General features: G+C 43.4%; 1 protein-coding gene across 1 annotated transcript in view; it reads right to left on the bottom strand.

Moving 5' to 3' along the window:
• The window catches only part of WWC1 (WW and C2 domain containing 1), a gene marked incomplete at both ends in the record, with an annotated part of 152,280 nt that overhangs the window by 60,322 nt on the left and 67,908 nt on the right, over positions 1-24,050 (bottom strand). The window contains 2 exons of the mRNA XM_084243467.1: positions 10,862-11,065; positions 21,253-21,362. Coding sequence (XP_084099593.1) covers positions 10,862-11,065; positions 21,253-21,362 — 314 coding nt within the window. The remainder of the gene's footprint in view (positions 1-10,861; positions 11,066-21,252; positions 21,363-24,050) is intronic.

The following is a 24,050-nucleotide window of genomic DNA, read 5'->3' on the forward strand; positions in this document are numbered from 1 at the left end:
TAAAATAAATCTTAAAAACAAAAACAAAAACAGGACTTCCCCCTTGGCGCAGCGGTTGAGCACTGGGTTGCGAAGCTGCCTGCAGCCTCTGCAACGCTGGTTTGATCCCCGGCCACCGAGCGAGGGTCCCACATGGTGTGCAGAACTCTCCTGCCACTGCTGCTCCCCTCAACAGTGTACTTCGTCGGTCTGCCTGCTCTGCTCTCCGCTCTGACCCTGGTGGATTCTCTCGCCCTCTCACTTCTGACTGTACCCAGTGCTTGTATAAATAAATAAATCTTAAAAAACAACAAAACAAAAACAAAAACAAAAACAAATACATTCACTAACATATGCATCTAAAAAAAAGACAGGAAAGAAACATGCCCAAAAGATAACACCATTATCTAGAGATTTGGGTGATGAGTAATACAAATTTTCAGCTTTGTAGTTTTCTACATTTTCTAATGAACATTTATTTCTGTAACCAAAAATTACTAAAGATATTATTTATTTCATCTTACAACATTAATGTACTTTTGGAAAGAAAAAACAAATTATCTACAATCTTACTGCCAGGATACAATGATCTTTGCTCCAGGTTGCCTTCCAAATCTACTGGCAGTTCTAACATGTACCTGTAATCTTACTACATTTTAAAAATAGTGTTTATCTTATGTCTTGAAAAGGGACTTTAAGGCTTTCAAAAATGAACACACCAGAGTAGAATATGTTCAAAGTAAGCAAAACGAGGCAAGAGGAAGAGAGAGAAAGCAAAATGGTGACAAGCATGCGTAAGGTTAGGGATTCAATACACCACAAGGACCACTTCCTGACCTGAGTCTCCGCAGGTCAGGCTCTGAGCTTCCTAACTAGTGATGTGAAAAGGGAAAGAGGCAGATACAAAATTCAAGGTGTCCCTTAAGGCAAACACAACCCCACACAGTTCTGGAGAAGAACAATTATTCTTTGTAGGAAGGCAAGAGAAATGCTTCTCCCATGAATCCTGAATCCCACAGCAGGAGAAATTCCATCATGTCCCCTCTTTTCATTTAACATCACCTGGACACTCTATTTGCATGAGGCAAGATCATCTGCTGCGACCTGGACGTTTCCCAGGCTAGCAAAGTTTACATGGAGATCACTGGCAATTTTCAGTGTTCGCAGGGAGAAGTGACAGTTGTAGAGGGGTGGCTGCTCTTTAGACTTGGTTGAAATACTTGAATGGTCCTTTCAACTGTGCACAAGGAGAGTTAAAATTTAATACTAGCAAGTTTGGGAAAAGAAAGTCAAATTGCTCTGCATGACAGCAGTAAAGGTGTTTTACACCTGGGCAGCGTGATAGTTCCACTGAGCTTGCAATGACGATGATGACTATAACAGTGAAGGTGGGATCTAGAGAATAGAAGGGGAAGATGGAGACTAGGCAAGATAAACAGCAAGATACCCGTGGTAAGGAGTGCCTGTGGTCTTTGTTATGAGCATGAAACAGGGACTCCAAGACACAGGAAGGTTTCATTTCATTTTGAAGTTTTCATTTTCTGCCTACCAGTTCCTCTGGTCTTTGCTGCACTGATACGAGCTGGAGAAACTGCCTTAAGCATATTCCCCAAATAGGCACTTTCAACATAATTTCAAGGGATTTAATATTATTTGTTAGACATTGACTGGCAGTAAAAATACTGTGGAGAGTTGTCAGTGAGGAAGTAAGAGGGGGAGATACAAAAGGGGGCTCGGTGTCTGTTCTGGGAGCACCCTGTTCAGCCATCTACCTTGCTTATTAGGCTGGGCCACTGGGCTTGGGGTTACCCTTGAGGGAAGCCTAACAGCAGCCTGGAAGAGCCTGTAAATATGGCCAGATCTGCCCTTAACAGGAAGAGGGTGGCTTGGGGGACCTGCAGGTCAGGGCTGATATGTGGAACCTGGAGTGTTCCTTGGGAAAGCTCAGAAATACTGAAGGGAAGGTACTCCAAAAAGAAGAGACTCTAGCCAGCTGGGCCATCTGGGGTTTGGAATGTCATCTTCTGGAGTATCACCGATAAATACCCTGCTTGTATCTAAAGCTTCTGAAATGGGATGTAGTCTATCAGCAGTTTTTAGGTGAAATTTTTGTTGAAGTAAAACATACAGATGAAAAAATGCACAAATTATATGTGGCTAGTTTGACGGATTTTCATAAAAGAAGCCCAGCCAAGTAATCATCACCCCAGTCCAGGAAAAGGTCAATACCTCACCTGCAAAAGAGTTTTACAGGCAAACACTACCTTAGGGATTGTCTCTCAGGTGCTCAGTGTTTTCCAGAGTTTAATTTTTAGCTTTAATTCAAGATCTATTATATATGAACACAATTAATTGGTTCAACCTACTACATGGATTGTGCTAAAAAAAAAAAAGAACATTCCACAGGCACCTAATCCCATAATTCACTCTGCAAGGGGAGACCATTTCAAAGTGGTTAGTCAATTTTGTGAGTATTGCTGCTTTGTGAGTCTTTTAGTTTTAGGCCTGATTAACTTGCTTCTCTCTTTGGAGGATGGGCATCCAGCATCTCTCTCTGTTCCCGAGGCCCTCATACCACACATAAAGCCCCTCGTAGTTCCCCACCCTCCTAAGATAGTGTCACTTTGGTGAAAGCAGTCTTAGGTGTCTGCATTGCTTTTACTCTGTAAACACCATTTGAGGCAAAACCATGTGACTGGTTTTGCTTACTTTTCCTTTCCAGCACTTTTTTGTTTTTCCTAGAGTTAATAATTGTCATTTTTATGTTTGCTTACTTTCTACAAACTTACCACAGATTTGACCTCCCATCTCCTATCTGAATCTCTCTCATGGGGGCCAGGCCAGCACACATCCGTGCCGTGCTCTCGCTGCTCTGCCTCTCCCAGGTGTGTGCCCGCGGTGGCAGGAGCTGGCAGGTCTGGCTGCAGAGCTAGCATGGGAGAGCCCCTTCGGGCTGCCCTACTCCTTCCTAAGTGCCACGTCTTCGCCCTTGGTGGTCCACCCCCTCAATTTGGTAGAACACCACTACCACTAGCTTGCTGAGAAGTAAACCATAAAGGGAGGACACTTACTGAAATCTTGCATGCCTAAAAGGATATTTACTTCATCTACTCATGTGTCACTTAATAACAGGGACAGGGTCTAAGAAATGCACCATCAGGCAGTATCACCATTGTGCAAACATCACTGAGTGGACTTCCATGAACCACGATGGTCTAGCCTACTACTGGATGGGGTCATCTTAGGCTGGAGGGGCTTGCCTATTGCTCCTAGGCTACAAACACAGGGCAGCATGTACTGTACTGGATACTGCAGACAACTGGACCATAGTGGCATTTTGTACACTTAGGACCCATGATGAAAACATGAGATTAAATCAGGCACAGGGGGAAACAATGCTATTAAGATGTATACGGCTATGGCTGGCACAAAATGCCATGATGTCACATTAGCTATGATGTCATGACAGCTATGACATCACCACAGATATGGCATCACAAGGCAACAGGAATTTTGGGAGAACCATCATAGGTGCAGGGCATTGTTGACTAAAACGGGATTACACAGTGAACGTCTACAATTGATTATAGTCAATTTGGGTGGTACAGAATTCAAGGTGGAAAATGGTTTTCATAGTTTATTAGGTTTCTAGAGTTACTACAGAAGCCTGAAGCCTTCTGTGTCCTGTAACTTTTGTGTGCTCTGGTTATTCTCTTGGAAACTTTTTAGGGTCTTAAATTATCTCCAGCATCTGAAGTCTCAAGAGTGGCTAAGTCTTGGTGTGAGTTGACTTTTATCCCCTGTGTTGGGCCCTGAGGGAGCCCTTCAAATTTCTCTTCCATCAGTTCTGGGAACTTTTTCTGAATTATTTCATTGATGCCTCTTCTGTTCTATGTGGAACTCAGATATTACTCAGATAGATTTCCTGGCCTGATGCTCTAGTCTTTTCTTTATTTTTGCATCTCTTTGTATGTTTGTTTTGCTTTTTAGCAGATGTGCTCACTTTTACTTTCTAGTCTTCCTTCATTTTTACCACCATATTTTAATTTGCAGAGGTCTGCTTGTGTTCTCTGAGGGCTCCTTTTTATAAAATATAGCATTTTGTCCTTGTTTTGTGTGGTTATGTGGTTTCTCTGATGCTTCTCTAGGCATATCCCTCCAATGTCTCCTTCCACATGTTCTTGTTATAATCACTAGTTTTCATGGTAGAGGCTTTTCTTGAATGTTTGGAATCTTAGCTGTCTGCTCACAGTTAAGAGTGGTGGCCCCACAGAAGAGTTAAATAAATATTTCTCCAAAGAAGACATGCAGGTGGCCAGCAGGCCCATGGAAAAAAAAAAAAAAAGTTCATCATCACTTATCATTAGGGAAATGCAAATCAAAATGACAGCAAGATACCACCTCACACCCATGAGAATAGCCCACATCAAAAGACAAGAAGGAACAAGTGCTGGTGAGGGTGTGGAGAAAAAGGAACACTTGTACACTGCTGGTAGGAATGTGGACTGGTCCAGCACCTATGGAAAGCAGTATGGGGGTTTCTCAAAACATTAAAAATGGATCTACCATATGACACAGCAATTCCACTCTCAGGTATCTATCCAAAGAACACAAAACCACGAATTTGCATACTCCTATCTTCAATGCAGCACTAATTACAACAGTCCAGCTATGGAAACAAATTAAATGATTTTTGACAGATGAATGGATTAGGAAGAGATGGTCTAGATACACAATGGAATACCACTCAGCTATAAAAATGGTGAAATCTTGCCATTTGTAACATGTATAGAAATGAAGAGGATTTATGCTGTCAGAAAGAGAAAGACAAGTACCAGATGATTTCACTCTCATGTGGAATACAGAGAAATAAAGCAAACCAAAGCAAACCCTGCAGGACTAAGGGGGAGAGGGGAGGGAATGGAGAAAAGGGGGAGGGGCCCAGTAGACGTGGTAGAAGCTTTTTGGTATTTTGGTGGTGGGTATGTGGGTGGCCACATTTAAAGAAGTGTGAACCTGTACTCCTAAAACCACAATTTAAAAAAAAAAAATGAAAGGATGTATGATTGAACAGTTCAGTTCACAAGAGAGTAGAAATGTTCATTCAATATTTTTGAATTTAAACAGTGATGGCTCTTTTCCCTTTCAAAAGCCTTATTAAAGGATGAAGAACTGAGTAACTAAACAAACAAACAAAAACACTGAGGCCCAACGGCTAGCTGGAGTGGAAGCTGCTGACTGAGGGCTCCATGATTGACAGTGGGTTACTCGGGACATGACTTGGCTGGATGGTTTCATCCAGGAACCCTCAAAGGCAGTGTCTTTACACCTTTTCTCCTTTCATCTGTTTTCCTTTGGTTAGATTCCCTGACTCTTTCATGTCCAGCTTAGAGGGTGATGGGCTGACACCATTTTGGAACCAAGTGGTACACAGGGACTGGGGTCTCTGTGTACATTCACTTAATCACTATGTTTACAGAAAAGTACACCATCTTTGAACTTACCTTGTAATCTGTAGCACAGAGACTTTTCTCTCTTCAAAAAATAAACCTCTAGCCTTTTGCCAGGCTGGGGATGGGCAATTATCTGGCTGGTCAAGATCTGGGTGGGGGATGGGGTGGCCCCACAGTCCACCAGACCAACTTCCATCCAGTCCTCTTCAATACCCTCCTCACTTTCCCCCCACTCCCTTAGTGAGCAGTTGCCTCCGATTCCTGAGGCTTCTGCCTGTGCCCATGGAGACCGAGGGCTACTTTTTCTCTCTATTGGTACATCTTTTCTTTTCTTGGGTCCACCAGATAAGGCTGTCTCTGCTCTGCCTGCTTCCCAGATTTTGTTTTAGCTCTTTTTCTCTGAGCCCCTCTGTCCTTGTGCACATATGCCTTAAGAAATCCAGTTTCTGTTATTTTCATAGTTTTTGGAGTGAGTAGCACTGGGTGGGCGGTTTAACTGGTATTTTTAACTGCAAGGCTCCCAGTGGTTTCTTTTTCAAATGCAAAACCAAGGCTGAGAGAGAGGAAGGACATGGTGGGGTCCCAAAAACCCCAGAGTTCTCATTTTTTTTTTAAAAAAAAAACTGGGACTCATTTTTTAATATATATAAGATTGATTGATTGATAGATTGATTTATGCATACATGCAAGCTCTGGGTACAGTCAGAAGCGCGGGAGGGTGAGCAAATTCACCAGAGCCAGAGCAGGGAGCAGGGCAGGCAGAAGGACTGAAGTACACTGCTGAGGGGAGCAGCAGGCAGCAGGAGGGGTCTGTGCGCCATGTGGGACCCTCCTCCAGTGGCCGGGGAGCAGCTGGGGATCGAACCAGTGCTGCAGAGGCTGCGGGCAGCTTCTCAACCCAGCGCTCAACCACTGCGCCACAGGGGAGGCCCAGAGTTCTCATTTTTGAGAGGATGAGAGGACCTGAATATAGCTCAAAAACCTTAGAATTTGACTATGATTAATTGAAAGTTTGGATTAAATTGAGAGGACTGGTTTTGAGGTCAGATACTCCTGGGGATAAGACTAGCTCTGCCGCTGTCCACCAGTTTTACCCTAGGGAATTTACTTTCCCTTTCTGGGCCTCAGTTTTCTTATCTGTAAGATGGGAATACCATCATCTTGCTGGACTTTGTGTGGGTGAGTAGAAAGGGAGGTGACTTTAAATAGCATGTGTCGAGTGCCTGTACATGGCCCTGCAGGTGCATAACAGGTGCACATAAATGCTAGTCCTCATCTCCTTGCCCATGGACTATAGGTTGTACCAGAGTTGACAACAGCGTCTCTATCCCCAGGCCAGGGCCCCACCTGTGGGCAGGTCCTGGAGCAGCCAACTCTCACAAGCCCCAGCAGGCCAACTGAGTGACAGGCATGGTATGCCATCCTGCCAGTCTATCAACACACAGGGAGCTTGACTTGGAAGGTATACATGGCTGGTAAAACCTGGACAGTCATAAGGGGGTTTGAGTCATGCCCCTTTAACTGGCATAGTTGGGCTGGGGACATCTCTTTTCCTGCCAAGTTTGGTCCTCAGATCTGGTTACCTGAGATGACCCCTGTTCCTTTGGATGGAAGATCTTTAGCATTTAGACTGGCAGCTCATTAGAGCCTGGTGGAGCTCTGAAGCCCGAGGACAGGGCCCCGTCATTACCTTGCTACCTAGTGGCCATGTATTTATACTACTGATTCAGGGATCTGTTAAAAAAATTTTAAAAACCTTGGTCATTTCAATGCCAATGAATTCATAATATCAAATAATGATGGTTACTGTTTAGCAAGTACTTAATGTGACAAGTTACACTTGATAACTAACTTAAGCTTCATAAGCCCCCTATAGATGATGTCAATTTTCTGGACAAAGAACTTGAGGCAGAGAAGTGGTATAACTTGTACGAGGTTACACAGCTAGTAAGTTGCATATCCTGGATTTGAACCCAGGCACCCAGCTCCAGAGTCCACACTCTCAAAATATTATGTAAAGTGCTTCCTGTCAAAAAAAGAGTTTTTACTGAGCCACTAATATGATCTCTAAGGGAACTGTTTTATCTAAGCAAGTGATTTCTGATTGGGGACACTTTTGCTCCTAAGGGCACCTTTGGCAAAATCTAAAGACATTGTTAGGTTGTCACAACTAGGGATAGGGAGTGTTATTGGCATCTGGTAGGGAGAAATGAAGGATATTGCTAAACACCCCAATATATAAAACAGCCCCTACAAGAAAGATTTATCCTGTTCCCAATGTCACTAGTGGAGAAGAGAAACTGACATGGGTCTGTGAGGTGACAGTACTATTAACATTTCCTACTTAAGCATAAGGAATCTGAGACTTAAAAGTGGAGGACATAGTACTGCTGGAATGGACACTGGAGGCAGGCCTTGTGACTCAGGAGTCCGGTGCCTGCCATCTCTGGCTCTGGGAATGCCTCACTGCAACATGTTTCACTCTTTCCCTCATCCTGACTTTTATTTTGGGAACTGTGTGTTTACACAAAATTTAAAAGAATAACTCAATGAATATTGATGTCTCCTTCACCTGGATCGACCAAATTTTAACATTCCCTCGTATTTGTTCTATCTCCCCATCCCATGCCACCTCCCTAATGTTTTCCCTCAGTAGGATCCCTCACTGGTCCGTAGTAAAGTTTTGAAGAACAAGAACTAGAAATGGAGGCCAAACACAAAATCTGCACCATATTCAAAGTAGTCAATGTGTCATGGATCCCTAGTCACCTGGACTGACATCACAGTCTTCTTCCCTCCCCCGCCCACTCTCCTCCAAACCTTTATAGGGATTAAGTTGCAGACATGATGCTACATGCATGTATTAAGAACAAGGACATTCTCCTACACAGCCACATCACAGCACACCTGTGCACATCTTTGACAGTCTCCCATTGTCTTACAATGTCCTTTATGGCTGCCTCTTCCCCATCCAGGGTCTAATCAAGGTATCAAGGAGCACACATTTCATTTGGTTTGTGCCTCCCTTATTAGACACTTTTTTGGTTTAAGTTTAGGTTTTAAAAAAGTACTCTTCTTTTTGGTTTCCCATAGCATTTTTCTTTTAAAGCAGTTTAGACCAATAGCCTTATAAGGCTATTCCACAAGATGGAACTGTTTGGCTGTTTCTGATTAAGATTTAGAGGAAACATGTTTGTCAAGAATCCTACCAAATGTTCTCACTATACTCCATCAACAGATATCAGCTCATCTCACTCTCGGTGATGCTAATTTAGCCGTAGCTCTATCCCATGTGAAAAATGTATCTTAGCCTTTGAAATTAGTAAATGATTTGTGGAATGATACTTTGGGTACATGTAAGTATCCTGACCCCCAAGGTTTGTTCTTAATAAACTAGACACTTTTTCGGGCAGCAGGACTTTAGAGAGAAAAAAATAATCACTCTACCTATTCAGACTTGTTCCACTAAGGATGACAGTAGCACCCTACCAGGGCTGTGGCAAGGAAAATGCTAGAGACTGAACTGTGTTCCCTCCCCAGCCCATTCCCAAGTTATTATGTTGAAGTTTTAGCCTCAAGATGATGATATTTGGAGATGTGGCCTTTGGGAGGGGATTAGGTTAGATAAAACCACGGAGATAGGACAACCAGGATGGAATTAGTGCCTTTATAGGAAGAAACATCAGGCAGTACTCTATCTCCCTATGAGTCTCTCCGCCAAGTGGACACAGTGCGACGGTACCTTCAAGAAGATTCTCATCAGAATCCTACTATACTGGCACCCTGATCTTGGCCTTCCAGGCTCCAGAACTGTGAGAAAATATATTTCTATTGTTGCAGCCTCCTAGGCTGATATTTTGTGATGGCAGCTTGAGCTAAAACAAGACAGTTTAAATGTCAGTCTCCAGGATATTATTTGACTCAGGAAGAGCTAATAAGTGTAATACAGTTCTTTTCTATAATCTGAGAATCTGAGGTGTTTTTTTTTTGTTTGTTTGTTTAGTTGCTAAGGGAAAGGGCAGGGCTGGAACAGTGAGATGCCTCAAAAGTTTGTTCCGGTAGATGGAACCTCTCAAAGCGGAGGTTGCACACAGGAGGGTCATCCTGACCCACCCTGACACCAAGTCCCTAATGCTGGTTCCTTGTATCCCACTAATGTCGGGGGGACAGACAGAATGGGTCTGCAACTCATTGTTGCCTCTCACTAGCTGAAAAACCCTGGTTATGTTACCCATCCCCTCTAAGCCTCAGTTTCCTTACCCATTAAAAGGGAACATTAATTGTAACTTGCGCATAGAGTTGTTAACTAGATAATAAAAGGATTAACTGGCACAGCATAGTGAGTGTTCAGCATATAGTAAGCACTCAATAACCATGGGAAAGGATGGATTATTAGAAACAATGGTAAAAGATTAAAAATCCCAACATATTGGAAAAGGTCAGTGGGCTCCCTGATGACTCCTGTCCAGCATGGCACTAGGAATGAAGGACTGGGGACCGTGGGTGCCTGCTCTCCTGGCAGATACCAGGGTGCACAAGGTAGAAAGGAGTCCTTACCAATCTAGTTTATGTTGGAAGGGAGGACATAGGACAGACACATAGGCAGGTGATCTGTGATCCATGTGAAATAACCTGAGCATTGTTACAGAGATGCAACAAATAGGGAAGGGTATCTGCTGAAGAAATTCTCAGAAGTGAACCTTCCAGGAGAGTACCTGAAGGACCAGCCTGGAAAGATGAGAAGAGCCAGCTGTGCATACAGCTTGAAAGGCAGGGGAGCAGCAAGTATAGGAGCTCTGAGGTGGAGTGGTGCAGGGCAATCTGGGGAGCAGCACTGGGGTTGGGGATTCGGTGCATCTAGAGCCAAATAAATGAGAGCATGAAATGAGGCAGAGGCCTGGGATCATGGGAAAAGACATAGAAAGAGTGGCTCAAAGGCATCCTTGTGTAGACCATGGGAAGAGACATAGAAGGTTTTAACTGTGATAAAACACACAGCACATAACATGTACCATTTCAATCATTTGTCAGTGTAGAGTTCAGGGGTGCTAGGCACACGTGTGCAGCCATCACCACCACCCATCTCCAGAAGTTCCATGCCCCCAACCTGAAACTCCATACCCATTCAATATGAGCTCCCCAACCCCTGACTTCTCCAGCCCCTGGAGGGTTTTCAACAAGAAGCTATGTAACCCAACTGGCATTCTGAGAAAAGTACAGATTAATACAAGGGAAGGGAATGGCACATGAGCCACCACAAAGCATGAGGAGCAGGAAGAGCGGTAGAGAGGATGGAGGTTTGCACAAGCAGTGAGTGGAGCTGGAGGAAAGGGGGCATTTTGAGAAGCACTGAGAGGCAGGACTCAAGAGTGGCCCCTACTCCTCTAGGCCACTGTGCTGTGGGGGTGCTGGAGGTGGGAGGTACTCACAGCTGACCTGGGAGCCCAGTTTGTGCTCCCAGACGGCATGCAGCTGCTGGTACTCCTGCTGGGCCAGCTCCAGGCGCTGCTGCTTCACCTGGTAGATCTCCTTTTGTGCACTCAGGGCCTCCTGGGCCACCACCAGGTAGTCCTTCAGCATGTGCTCCTGCTCCCGCCGCCATTGAACCCGGGGGTCCTCGATCTGGGTGGTTTCTGCAACAGACCGCAGAGATCCTCGGTAAGCATGTCACATGTATCCATTTGGTCTGAGGCCTGTGGAATGCACTAACCCAAAACCAAAATACACAATAAGCAGTAAACCACAATAAGTAGGAATGGGTTAAATTTACTTATTAAAAGAGAGACTCCCCATGTGGATTAAAGCAAACAAACACAAAATAGGCAAGGATCTATTCTTAAACCCCAAATCAGTGTATCAGTGTGTATTAGCATGGACAGGAGAAGGCCCAATTATGAGCTCCAATCTAGAAAGAGAGGCTCAAGGTTATCTGTTTTGGTAAATAAAGTAAAATAACTGATATTTTGGAGGGTATGAAGAAAGAGGCATTCCATTGCTTGCTAGAAAATATAAGTTAGACAACCTTACTAGGGGGCTATCTGACTGTGCAAATTGAGAGCCTTAAATCTTAATATCCTTGACCAATAATTCCCGTACAGTAATATGGCATAAAAATAATTATAAATTCAGACAATGATGCATTTGTACAAACCATGATAATAATGAAAGCAAAGAGCAAGCATTTCTATAATGTCTGTTCTATACCAAGCACTACGTACTTTATGGCTGTTTACTCCTTCAGTTCTTACACTAACTCCACAAAGGAGATTCTATTGTTAAACCCTTTCTATAAAAGAGAAAACTGAGACACAGAGAGGTTAAGTAACTTGCTGAAGGCCACACAGAAAGTAGCGGAACAAATAATTCTGCTGTTATACAACATGCTAATATGGACATTGAAAACAATGCCTTGAAGAAAAATGATTAGAAAGATGTTTATGATTAAAAAAATAGAAAATACAAGATGTAAAACTGCATAAATAATTTTATATGGATCAAAATCAAAATGTGTATTCTCAAAGAGGTGTGGAGGAAACAGCAAAGTATCAGCAGCAGATATCTCTTGGTGGCAGGATACTTTTTTTTCACTTTTTAATCTTTTAAAATTATGTGTACATAATTTTTACGTACACATAAAAATTTAGGTCCTTCCTGGTGGCCTAGGGATTAAGTCTCAGCGCTATCACTCTACTGCCTGAGTTTGATCCCCGCCAGGGAGCTAATTCACATGATGCAGCAGACCTCTCCTGTCTTGCCCACTGCTCCCCTCAACAATGTATTTCAGTAAATCCGTTCAGTTCTCCACTCTGTCCCTGGTGAATCCTCTCACCCCCCAGCCCCCATACCTCTGGTCTATGTGCCAGTTCTTCTATGCAAAAAAAAAAAAAAAATATATATATATATATATATATATATATATGTACAATAAATGCACACAACAATAATTTGGGAAAAAAGGCCAAACCCAAAAAACAGACACACACACAAAAAAAAGGACAGCTGACAACTGATCAGAGAAGGAAGAAGTCAAACCAATGTCACAAAATCGATGCCATTGACTGTCCACTCCACAGTCATTTCCAGGTCAGTGGGAGGGTGTTGAGGTCACTGGCTCACTAGAAGTTTTGCCACGATGGCTATTGTTAAATTCAGCCTGCATCTGCAGGTTTAACTTAGCTCAAAGAATTATTTAATTTTAAATAGATTACTGGTATGTAAAAACAGGAGATTTGTATATTAAAATCCTGATTTCTGGTTCCTCTAGATCATTCAGAAGATCTAGCCACATTGGGTCCTCCCTTCACCACTAACCCCAGCACCCCAGCTGGGAGCACGGCATGTGTTGCATCAGTTAGGTCACGTGATTGGTTCCTGAGGAATTTAGAGCTTGTGCCTCCTTTTGTCAGCCCTTTAGCTCTCATTCCTCCTGAAAAGGCCAAAATGAGCATCCCCAGGGAAAACAAGTCCTCATTTCTGCCAATAACCCTGTCTCACAATGGAAGGCTGCTTGACCTCCCAATCTGCTTCTGTAATTAATAAGGTGGATGATGGGCCCAGCTTCACAGATTCCAAGGAGGCTGTAAAGCACTTATGCCCAGGTAAAGCAAACGAGTAATGGAGAGAGTAGAGCCAAACTATTCCCAGGACCAGAGTCTGAATGGGCTGTGAACAGCAATTCTTCAAGCTCTTGCCCCTCCCCTTTTCTGAGAAACAAAAGGAGGTCAGAAGATTGTTAGCAGGGGTCACAAGATTGCTTCCCATAAGGAAAGCTTTGTAAGGTGTCAACCATACAAGAGGGAGGAACACTGACAAGGAAAGAAAATAAAAAGGGAGGTGAGACTTTTTTTTTTTAATTTATTTATGCATACAAGAACTGGGGTACAGGTCAGAGGTGTGCGTGTGGAGGGGGTGAGAGGCCCCCTCCACATCTCTGGCTAACACAGGCCACAGAAAGAAAGTTGGCTTGTCATGGCCAGGTTGGAGGTGCTTTTTAAAGTTTGCAATTTTAAAAATTTAAAGATTTGATATACTGAATATACAAAAAAGAAAAATCTCGGAATTCCACCAGTGCAAATGTATAAAGCAAGAAGCAAGCATTTTCCTTTCTCCAATCAATCTGACTCCCCAGAGACAGGTACTGTTAGGAGTCTCACCTACTAACAGCTATGGCCCTCTGATGATAAACAAATCTCTGTGGAGACATATGTCTCTCTGCACAAACTTGTTTTTAATGCAACATGGCCCAGTGTCTTCTATATTAGCCTCAATCGGCTTTCATTTGCAAATGGCTTACCCGGTTCATCCTTCCTTATAGGTACACAACTCTACCTCAATCTTTCATTTTTTTTCTTCAATTTTATTATTGCTTGTACTGTTTTTATTTTGAACTCACCACAGTCTTTTCAGAGGCTGAATAATATACCACAGTATAGAATTAGAGCTTATGTTACCAGGCCACTCATGTGGGATCTTAAAACCATACTTCTATGAAATTGTGCTATTAAATTCTATAGGTGAGATTTCTTAGAAATGACTAGGTTAGAGGGTATACATATTTTAAACTTTAATAGATACTAAACAAATGATTTTCCAAAAGGTTGTGGCAATTTTTTACTTTCGCCATGGGTATGAGTGACTTTCCAGATTCTCAGCAAAACTGCCTTTTGTCTTTTTGATGCTGCAGCCAGTGATTTTGGGTCCTGGCAGTGCATTAGAATCAGTTGAAGAGCTTCAAAAACCAAAACCAAAACATGTCTGAACCTGGTGCAAAAACACTTCGATCAGAATTTCTAGGAGTGGGATCCAGGTATCCAGAGCTTCCAAAGCCTCCGCAGGTGCCTGCTGTGCAGATGTGGCCTAGAAACCTGGCTACAAGTTAAAATCATCTGGGGGATTTCTTAAATTCTGATGCTCAAGTCCCACTCCTGAGCCAATTAAATGGGAATCCCTGGGGTGGAAATGAGGCAATGGTGATTTGAAAAGCTCTCCAAATAATTCCAATGTGCTACCAAAGAAGAGAACCATTGTTTAAGAAGTAACAACACAGTGGTGAAGTGGTCATGTGTGCCAGCAGCAAGGCTGGCAGGTGAGGTGCTGAGCTCCAGGTAGAATCACCAGCTGAACTGTTAGGCCTTTGACATATGCCCTGGGACATACCTGGGTGGATTCTCCCTGAGGGGCTCTGGTTTAGTCTGGGAGGAGCACTCTCCTTGTGCTGGGAAAGGCCTTGCTCCTTGAAATACAGAAGTATATTTAATGGAAGGTCTGGCCAAGCATCAGGATTTTAAAAATCTCCCAGATGATTTTAACATGTAGCCAGGGTTCTTGGCCACATCTGCATGGCAGGCACCTGGGGAGGCTTTGGAAGCTCTGGATGCCTGGATCCCACTCCCAGAAATTCTGATTTAAGTGTTTTTGCACCAGGTTCAGACTTTTTTTGATTTTGGTTTTTGAATTGGCTACCATTTGCTGTGGTTGGCCTCTTGTGGTATACACCAAGATCGACAGAGGGATGCAGAGAGACAAACAGCACACAAACCCATAGCAGAACACTGGCCTCAGCCTAGCCTCATGCTAGAATTACTACCCAGGAGCTTTTCATTTAATTGGCCTCTAGTATGAAGCGGGTATTAAGATATTACTTAAATCGATTTCTTTAAGGCATAACTTCAATACAATGTAATGCAGTCATTTAAAGCGTGGAGCTCAGTGAGTATTGATATGTACATACACCATAAATGTAAATTGATGTGCAAAACATCACCTTTACCCCAAGGGTCTCCATACCCCTTCCCAGTCAATCACACCACCTACTTCCTCCTGTCTGGTGCTGTCTGTTTGAAAACAGACAAAATGGAATCATGCACAATCATACAGAATATGCTCTTTGGGTTCACATCTTTGCCTCAGCACAAAGCTTTTGTGGCTCATTTCTGTTGTACTCGTCAGTTTCTTGTTAGTGCTGAGTAACATTCTTCCATATGAATATAACACAACACACTTTTTGGATAAACCTTTAGACTGTTTCCAGTTTGGGACTGTTAGGAATAAAGCTGTAATAATCACACATGCGCAAGACTGTGTGTGGACACGTTCACATTTCTCTTCGATAAAATGACCTAGGGAGGAATGGCTTTAATGTATGGTAAGTAGATGCTGATTTTTGAAGGAACAGGCGAACTATTTGCCCATAGTGGTTGTGCCTGTTTACATTCTCCCCAGTAGTTCCACCACATGCCAGCCAACTACATGCTGGCCACCATCATTTCATTTTAGCTATCATAGCGGGTATGTTGATACCTTGCTGTAATCGTATTCTTTTATTTATTTTTTTATTTTTGAGTACAGGAATTGGAGTGTAGGCCAGGGGTGCAGGGAGTGAGCAGAATCACTGGAGACAGGGTGGGGTGCAGAACAGGCAGATTTACTGAAAAAAATACACTTCTTAGGGGAGCAGCAGACAAGACAAAGAGGTCTATTTCACTACATGGGTTAGTTCCCTTGCTTGCTATAGTTTTAATTTGCATTTCCCTAATGACTAAAGATGTAAATCATGTTTTTGTGTGTTTATTTGCCATTGTATATCTTTTTTTAGCCAAAGATCTATTTAAATCTTTGCTGGTGTTTTTCATTGCATTGCTGGGTGTCTTACTAGTAAGTTAGAGTTCAGCATCTATTCTAGTATATTCCTTTGTCACATATGCATATTGCAAATATTATGTACTTATCGCATGCCTATTTCTTACTAGTGTCAATAAAATGCAGCCCAATTTATTAATTTTTCTTTTAGGGCTAGTGCTTTTTGTGTTTAGTTTAAAAAAAAAATCTTGGTTCAGGGCCTCCCCAGTGGCACAGCGGTTGAATGCTGGGTTGCGAAGCTGCCTGCAGCCTCTGCAGTGCCGGTTCAATCCCCGACCGCAGGGCGAGGGTCCCACATGGCGCGCAGACCTCTCCTGCCGGCCGCTGCTCCCCTCAGCAGTGTACTTTGTCACTCTGCCTGTTCTGCTCTCCGCTCTGGCTCTGGTGAATTCTCTCACCCTTCCGCACCTCTGACTGTACCCAGCGCTTGTATAAATAAATAAATAAATAAATAAATAAATCTTTAAAAAAAAAAAAAAAATCTTGGTTCAACCTAAAATCTTACCAGTTTTCTTTTAGATGTTTTCTAGTTTTACCTTTTATATTGAGATCTATGGATCATTTAGAGTTTTTTGGGCACAGGATGCGAGGCAGGGGCAGAACTGGAGGTGTGTTTCCATTCCATGTACTGACCAGTTATAGAAGCAAATGCTAAGAAGGCTGTCCTTGGGGGGCACAGGGATTTTAAAAGAACTCTGGGTGGGTCTAAGGAGTGGTGTTAATTGGTTAATTGGTCTCTGAGATGGTCCTCTCACAGCTCAGCCCCCTTCAGCTGACACCATCCTCCAGAATGGATAACTTATGCCTGGATGGGATCTTACAGATCATGTGGCCAACTATTGTTTCTCTTTCATTTTTATTAAAAGCTACATATGAATAGTGTTTAATCCATCTATAGGTTACAAACTTAGCTGGCTAAAACGTTCTTCTTCCAATCTCTTCTCCCTCAGGTCACCCTCCCCAAAAGGCAGCTACTTCCAACAAATATATAGCTGACTGAGAGTGGCCATTGTTGAGAACATCTCCCTCCTCCTTCATGCTTGAAACTTCTACCTACGAACACATTCCACATACAGTTTTCCATACAGCAGATATATTCACCACACTCATGAGCTCTTCACACATTTCACCATTCCACAGCCCACCTCCTATACACCACACACCTACTCACTCATATTTAGCTGGCTAACACTGCTAGATTCTCCAAGGGCTTCAACAACAACCAATGTCTTAAAAATAGCAGAACATCTGGAGAACAACCCATCTTGTTACTATGCAAAGGAATGTGAGTGAAAAATGTAACAGTTTAAATCTAGGATGATTTCTTCAAAAAAATGAAAAAAATGGAATAGCCCATCCTGATGAAGGTGTTAGGAAAAGAGTACACTTAACGCTTGTGACAATCACGGATGGATGAATGGATGGATGGATGGAACCTTTCGGATATACTCATCAATGTAGAAATATGGGCCAGAAGCTCAAAAGTGCTCATGATCTTTCACTTTGTAATCCTATGGAAATGTATCTTTGGAAAATTATCATATAAGCAAAAAAGCAATGTGCTTGAAGTTCCTACTCCCAGTGATCTATAATAAAAAATAAATGTAAAGAACCTAATAGGTTAGCAATAGGAGCATTAAGTTACATTTGTTTTATGTGTTAAAATGTATAGATACATCTGTGTAATGTATTAAAAGACAATTATGAAAACCATGTAACATCTCTCAAACATTCATGACATGCATGAAGAGAAAATAGTAATGCACATAATTTGGTCACTAGTTGAATTTGGACAGATAGAAGTAATGGGAATGCTGAACACTGATATGAGATATTCAAAACAGGTATTTTGGAAAGACATAATTTTGGTCATTGTATTTTGATCGATATTTGCTCTTCCAATTCCATCCTTCCATTTTCTTTCAAACTCACTAAAGTCAGGCTTTTGCCTCCAATCCTTTTCCAAAATTGCCCTCCAAGGCAGGGTCACTGGCATCATCCTGGTCATCACTCAGCTCTCTTTGTGTTTGATCCATCAGAATTATCTGACAACCGTCCCTTGACACAGTCTGCTGAGACACTGTAGCTTTTCTACTCACTCCTCAGACTCACAGCTGATTTTCCTCTTCTCCTCACCCTCTTACTGTCTGGGGACACTATGCCTCATTCCCGAGCTCTCTTCTCTGTCTTATTCCAGCTTCACCCCCTTGCATGCTACCTTTATGTCAACAACTCCCAAAAACCTATTCAAAGTCCAGTTCTCATTCCTGAACTCCAGATTCCCCTGTCAAACTGATCTGCAACAGCTTCTCCCAGTTGTGTAACAGGCACGCAAGATTTGACATGTGCAGATACTCTTGTTCTTTCTCCCTAAGCCTTCTTCTGTAGTTTTCTCTGCCCAGCTGATGGCAGCGCCATCCCACCAGTTACTTGGGAGCAACAGGGTCAAACTTTTCTCTCTTTCTCACCCCACATGTGCTCCATCAGAACGCCCTGTTGGGTGAACCAGAATCCTACATTCCACATTATGTCCATCCCTACTACCTGGTCTGGGACACTGTCTTCCAGTCCTCTGGACTCTCCCTATTTCTGTCCTTGTCCCACTAAGGCCTAGTCTCAGCACAATAGCCACAATCACCTTTTTAAGATATAAAGTAGATCATGTTACTCATCTGCTAAAAACCTTCTGATGACTTCCCCTTCTCATGGAGCAAAAAGCCAGGGCCTTGGAGGCAGAACGCTACCACCTCCATTCCCTGCTGTTCTCTGTCCACATGTTCTCCTTGCCTCCCTACTCACCCTTTTACACAAACAGTAGTCCCCTCGCTTCAATCAAACTTACAATAGTCTTATCTCTTGCTCACTCCTCTACTTGAAATGCTCTTAGCTCAAATCTGATGTTCTCAACCATATCTTCTTCCTGAAGTGCACCTTAGTCCCAAACTCTGCTTTCACCTTTTTTTCCAACAATATTGATAATTTTCTAATCTGCTACATAACCTGCTCATTTACTCTGTATATTTTTTTTTGCTTCTGTCTAAATGAAAGCTCTGTAAGGATAAGGATCTCTGCCATTTTGCTATGTATCTAAATCTTTTGGAATAGTGCCAGTAGTCAATAAATACTTGCTGAATGTATGTTGGATGGTAGATTCAAGTTGTTGTTCCATTACACTGTGTCTGTAATTCTTAAGAGAATAACTTCAGTCAATGAATAATACACACACAAGGTCGGTCTGGGTCCATGACCCCAAATGCTTAGGCCTCAGTGGTCATTTTCATACTGCCTTTGTCTTGCTGACTCTATCTACAGACTCTATCTCTATCTACTCTATCTACCTCCATCTACTGAGAGCACCTCCAAACCAAAATGAAACCAGTAATCTGACAGCTGGCAAAATGACCAGATGGAATTATTGTTGTGGTTCCCATTTACAACCCTTCCCATATGCCCCATTTCTGTCATCATTCCCTCAAGAATAAGCTCTCCCACTGCTTGCTACTCCTTCCTTCTAGCTTTCCAACAACTCCCAGAAGCACCTTAAAAATCTCATTCTACTATCAGATTTTAATGAGGGGGATGCACTCAGCAATTAGAAACAGGAAAGGACTGATTAGGGTTCCTGTACCTCAGTGTTTAACCCAGCAAGCCATGCAGCCCTCCAAGCATTAACCTCATTCCCCATACACACTCAATTAGGCATATTTACTTCTCATTATCCAGTATGCAATGAGTGCTAATAAAAACCTCTGCTACCCCCAACAATGCAATTAATGCCATTAGCTGTCTCAAAGAAACTCTTCTTCTATACTTTGGTGCCAATAACAGTGTGCTCATTCATCCTCCGATCCACGCATTCCTGCACGTAGACCCTTCCCATTCAACAAAGTGCATACCTACTATGTGTCTTACAAGGCCCAGGACTAGGGAGATGAATTAGACAACTTCCTGCTCTAAAAGAACTTTCAGTAACAGTAAGCGGGCAACTACTGCGTGATGTGGGACACTACAGAGCTATGGCCACGTGCTACTGAAACTCAGAGGAGAAAGCAGACAGAGAAGCAAAATTCGGCTTCCCTATGCTGTTCAAAGTCCAGCTCTGCCATGTTTTAGTGTCGAGTGTTGCATAGTCAATTACTACCTCTAAATCCATTTATAAGATGGCGATGATCATCTTAATTTAACATCCAAAAGGGCAGTTGGGGAGAGTAAGTGAGATGATGCCTGCCAAGTACCTTGCACAGAGTACGTGCTCAGTAGCTTCTAGGATTTGGGGCCCTATTCTCACCCTTCAGGCTTTGCCAGGCACATCCCATGTCATTCCATTCTCTGCTTGTCTGATAGGATACAGGGAATCCTACAATTTGGAAGAGTAGAGCATGGGACAGAAAATCCTCTTTCCTCTGTAAACCTGGACAAGTGGGGCAGCAAATTTCAGAGGAAAGGAACAGCATTGGCCAAGAAGAGCACAGAGGGTGAGGCCCAAGAACGTAAAGACTCCTCCCAGCCGATGGCTATATGAGCTGGATTCCGCTCCCTGCCAGCTGACATGCTTCTCCCTTCCTTTCCCAACATATTCCTCCACTATAGCCCCAGAGACTAAGATACTAGGAGTCTTCAACCTGGATCAGGACACCCACATCACAGGGACAAAAGAGAGGGAGGCTGACTGCTATAATGAGCTCGAGACACACATATTCCTATCAATCCTCTATGTGCATGTGCTCATGCTCCTGGGGACAGCCTGGGGCTCCAGCTGCTCCAAAATCGGCTAGGAATGACAGGAGGGACATATCTACTTTTCATGAAAAACATCTGCATGTGCAGAAATTGACATACGTCAAAAAAGAATGTCTGCATCTCTGCAAATACACACGTGACTAGAAACTTCCTGGAATGACACACAAGAAATCATTAGCTATGCTTGCCTCGATAAAACCGGGGATGGGTTGCAAGAGTTGCAGTCTTAGATTCTATTTAAAGTCCTTCCAAACTGTGATTTTTTACAGCATACATTATCTATCTATATCGACACTGACATCTCTAGCTAACATTATGTAAAGTAAAACACAATCTGGCATCGAGAGCGTCTGCTGGTGGTTCTTCCAGACTTGGGGTGGGCGTGGAGGTAGAAGAAGGGGAGAGGAGACAGGGAATGGGGGAGGGAGGGCCAAGAACTTACTGGTGTTGTGGTCTATGAAGTAATCTCCAACCTGTGGGTCATATGCCTCTTCCCATCCTAGCGGCAACTCATCACTAATGCAGTCAGCAAAGGTGAGCGGTTTGGTGTACCTGGCAAGGGAGAGGAGAAACAGACTCCATCACCTGCGGTCCCCAAGCCCCTGATTCTCCAGTCCCCAAGCTCCTGCTTTTGTTGACTTCCCTGCTCCTCTCAGCTGGCCCCATGATTTGGAAGCTTTGGATAGTGAAACAAGCTCTGCTGTCTTTGTTGCCCGGGAAGGTGGACACATGGCTGAAGCAGCACGGCCAGATCACACACAGGGAGGCAGGGACTCTGTGATCCAGTCTCCACGTGCTCCTAACTTGGGAGGGATTCAAGAAAGTCACCTTCTTTCTCTGGGCCTCTGTTTCTGTATCTCCATAATTGAGGGATTTGCAGGAAAGGGTTCGATGGTCAAGCCTTTCTTCTGGATTTGTCCAGCCACTCTGGCTTCTTCACATTTAACTCACTGGCCCATCCCATCCCTAGTCATCATCCTGGCTCTATCTCATGCTTGTCATGTCCGCTTCCCCTCTGGAAAGCTGAGTCTCTGCAGCATCTACAATAGCAGGTGTTCCATCCCCATGAGTTTGGCTGAAACAGTATTTATTTGCCTCCTGAGCCAGTTCCCAAATGCCTGTTGCCAGTTCCCAAATGCCTGTACCCATCCATCGCTGTCCTTCCCCAAGCAATCCAGGTCAAACTGATATTATTTTTTTTTAAAGATTTATTTATTTATACAAGCACTGGGTACAGTCAGAAGCGCGGGAGGGTGAGAGAATTCACCAGAGCCAGAGCGGGGAGCAGAGCAGGCAGAAGGACCGAAGTACACTGCTGAGGGGAGCAGCGGGCAGCAGGAGAGGTCTGCACGCCATGTGGGACCCTCCTTTGGTGGCCAGGGAGCAGCCAGGAATCAAACCAGTGCTGCAGAGGCTGTGGGCAGCTTTGCAACCCAGCGCTCAACTGCTGCGCCACCGGGGAGGCCCCAAACTGATATTTTAGTAGTCACCACCCTTTAAGTCTCCACTCTGTAGGGGGGAGAAATGTGGTGATCCCCCAGTCTTTAGTGGCTAATTCAGAGAGACAAATCACCCAACTAAATGTATAATGGTTGTCCAGGCTGAAAATAACATAGAATATTTGTCAAGTATTTTGGTCAGAGTGCAGCGGCCAGGAATCGAGACAGAAAGGTCAGCCTCAGTGGGCCCTCTGATGAGGCCTACAGTTTCTCCCTATTGCTGACCTGCCTAGTTATCTATTGTGATACTCTCTTCCTCTCTGCCCCCTACCTGCACTCCGTTCTGGAAACCCAGGAGGCAATTATTCTTTCTACGGGTTGGCAAGCCAAGGAACAATGGGACAGGAGGAAAGATGACTGGATGGTATCCAGGGCTGCCCTGTAAAACACAGGAAACTACCACTTTTCTTCCCTTTTTAAATTTTAAATCAAATTTAAAAGAAAATATATGGGGGGGAAAACAAACATCAAATGAAACTCTCTGGTGGACAGAACTAAGTTTAGGTTCCACTGTATGTCCATTGTCTGGCAAGTTGTGAATAATACCTACTGACAAAATGAAAAGGTAGCCCCAACACTTCTGCTAGTAAGGAATTTACTGCTGCAGTGTGGGAGACAGTGAAGCCAGAGGAATATAAGGTATGCACCAGACTAAGCACTTTATCAAGGGGTTCAATAAACATCTCTTTTTCACTGTGTGCATTTGGCAACTTACTTAATCTCGCTGAGCCTCAGAATTTTTATCTGTAAAAGGGGATAAGAGTGCTGCAGGTTGTCAGTTAGGTTAAATAAGGTCATGTTTGTAAAAAAAATTTAGCACGGATCCTCATGTACAGAAGTACTCATAGAGCATTAGTACTTATTGTCTCCAATTCCCAGAAGGGGAAACTGAGGCCAAGAAAAGGACATTCTAAAAGATGGGATTTCAAGAGAGGCAATCTGTATTCTTAGTCCCTGCTGTGAGCAAAGAGGTTCTCTTGAAAGTTGATGACTTCACCGCATTTCCTGAATTCCATGGAAAAACCACAAACTGGGGAAGACACAGGTGATTTCTTTGGCTCAGAATGCTCTTCATTCAGAACCTCTGTGCCAGCGTGGGTAAAGTTTCTACAAAGCTGCCTTCATCCCACTCTACCTCCCACGAGCTGCTCAGACTTCAGAAGAAAAAGGCTGCAGCCCTCTGTGTTTCCCCCTCCTCAAACTTTCTAAATGGGCTGCTCCCACTTCCTTACAAAGATGAAAACCAGTGACTCAGAGCCAAAGTTCATCTAACATCATTTTATCCAACAAATCTGCAAAAGGATCACTGAAGAAACATATAGGTTTCTCCTGCTCTCCAAAAGTACAACATTCCTATTAGGGATGATTTGGTAGGTTATTTTTTTGAGCCTGAGAGTGCTAAAAAAAAAAAAAAAAAATTCCATATAAACAGCATCCCCGGACCTGAAAAATAACCTAACAAATCACCCCATACAGGAACAATCTACTTTCCGGTAGCAGGGGAAACCTGTACTCACACAGGGGAAATCAGTATATTTCTGAGGATAGACCAATCTGTTGTGGAACAGGGAGGCTATTGCCAACGACAGTCAGAACTCTCCTTCTAGTTCATTCCTCTCTCTGAACTCTTCTCTGAGAAGCCCCGCCTTCCTGCCAGTCTGACTGAGGTACTACGAATCTTACAATACACAGTTTGCAACCCAGAAAACCAAGGAGATAAGTCCCTCTCAACAACTTCCCC

This window comes from Talpa europaea, assembly GCF_964194135.1.
Source record: "Talpa europaea genome assembly, chromosome: 9".
NCBI lineage: Eukaryota > Metazoa > Chordata > Mammalia > Eulipotyphla > Talpidae > Talpa > Talpa europaea.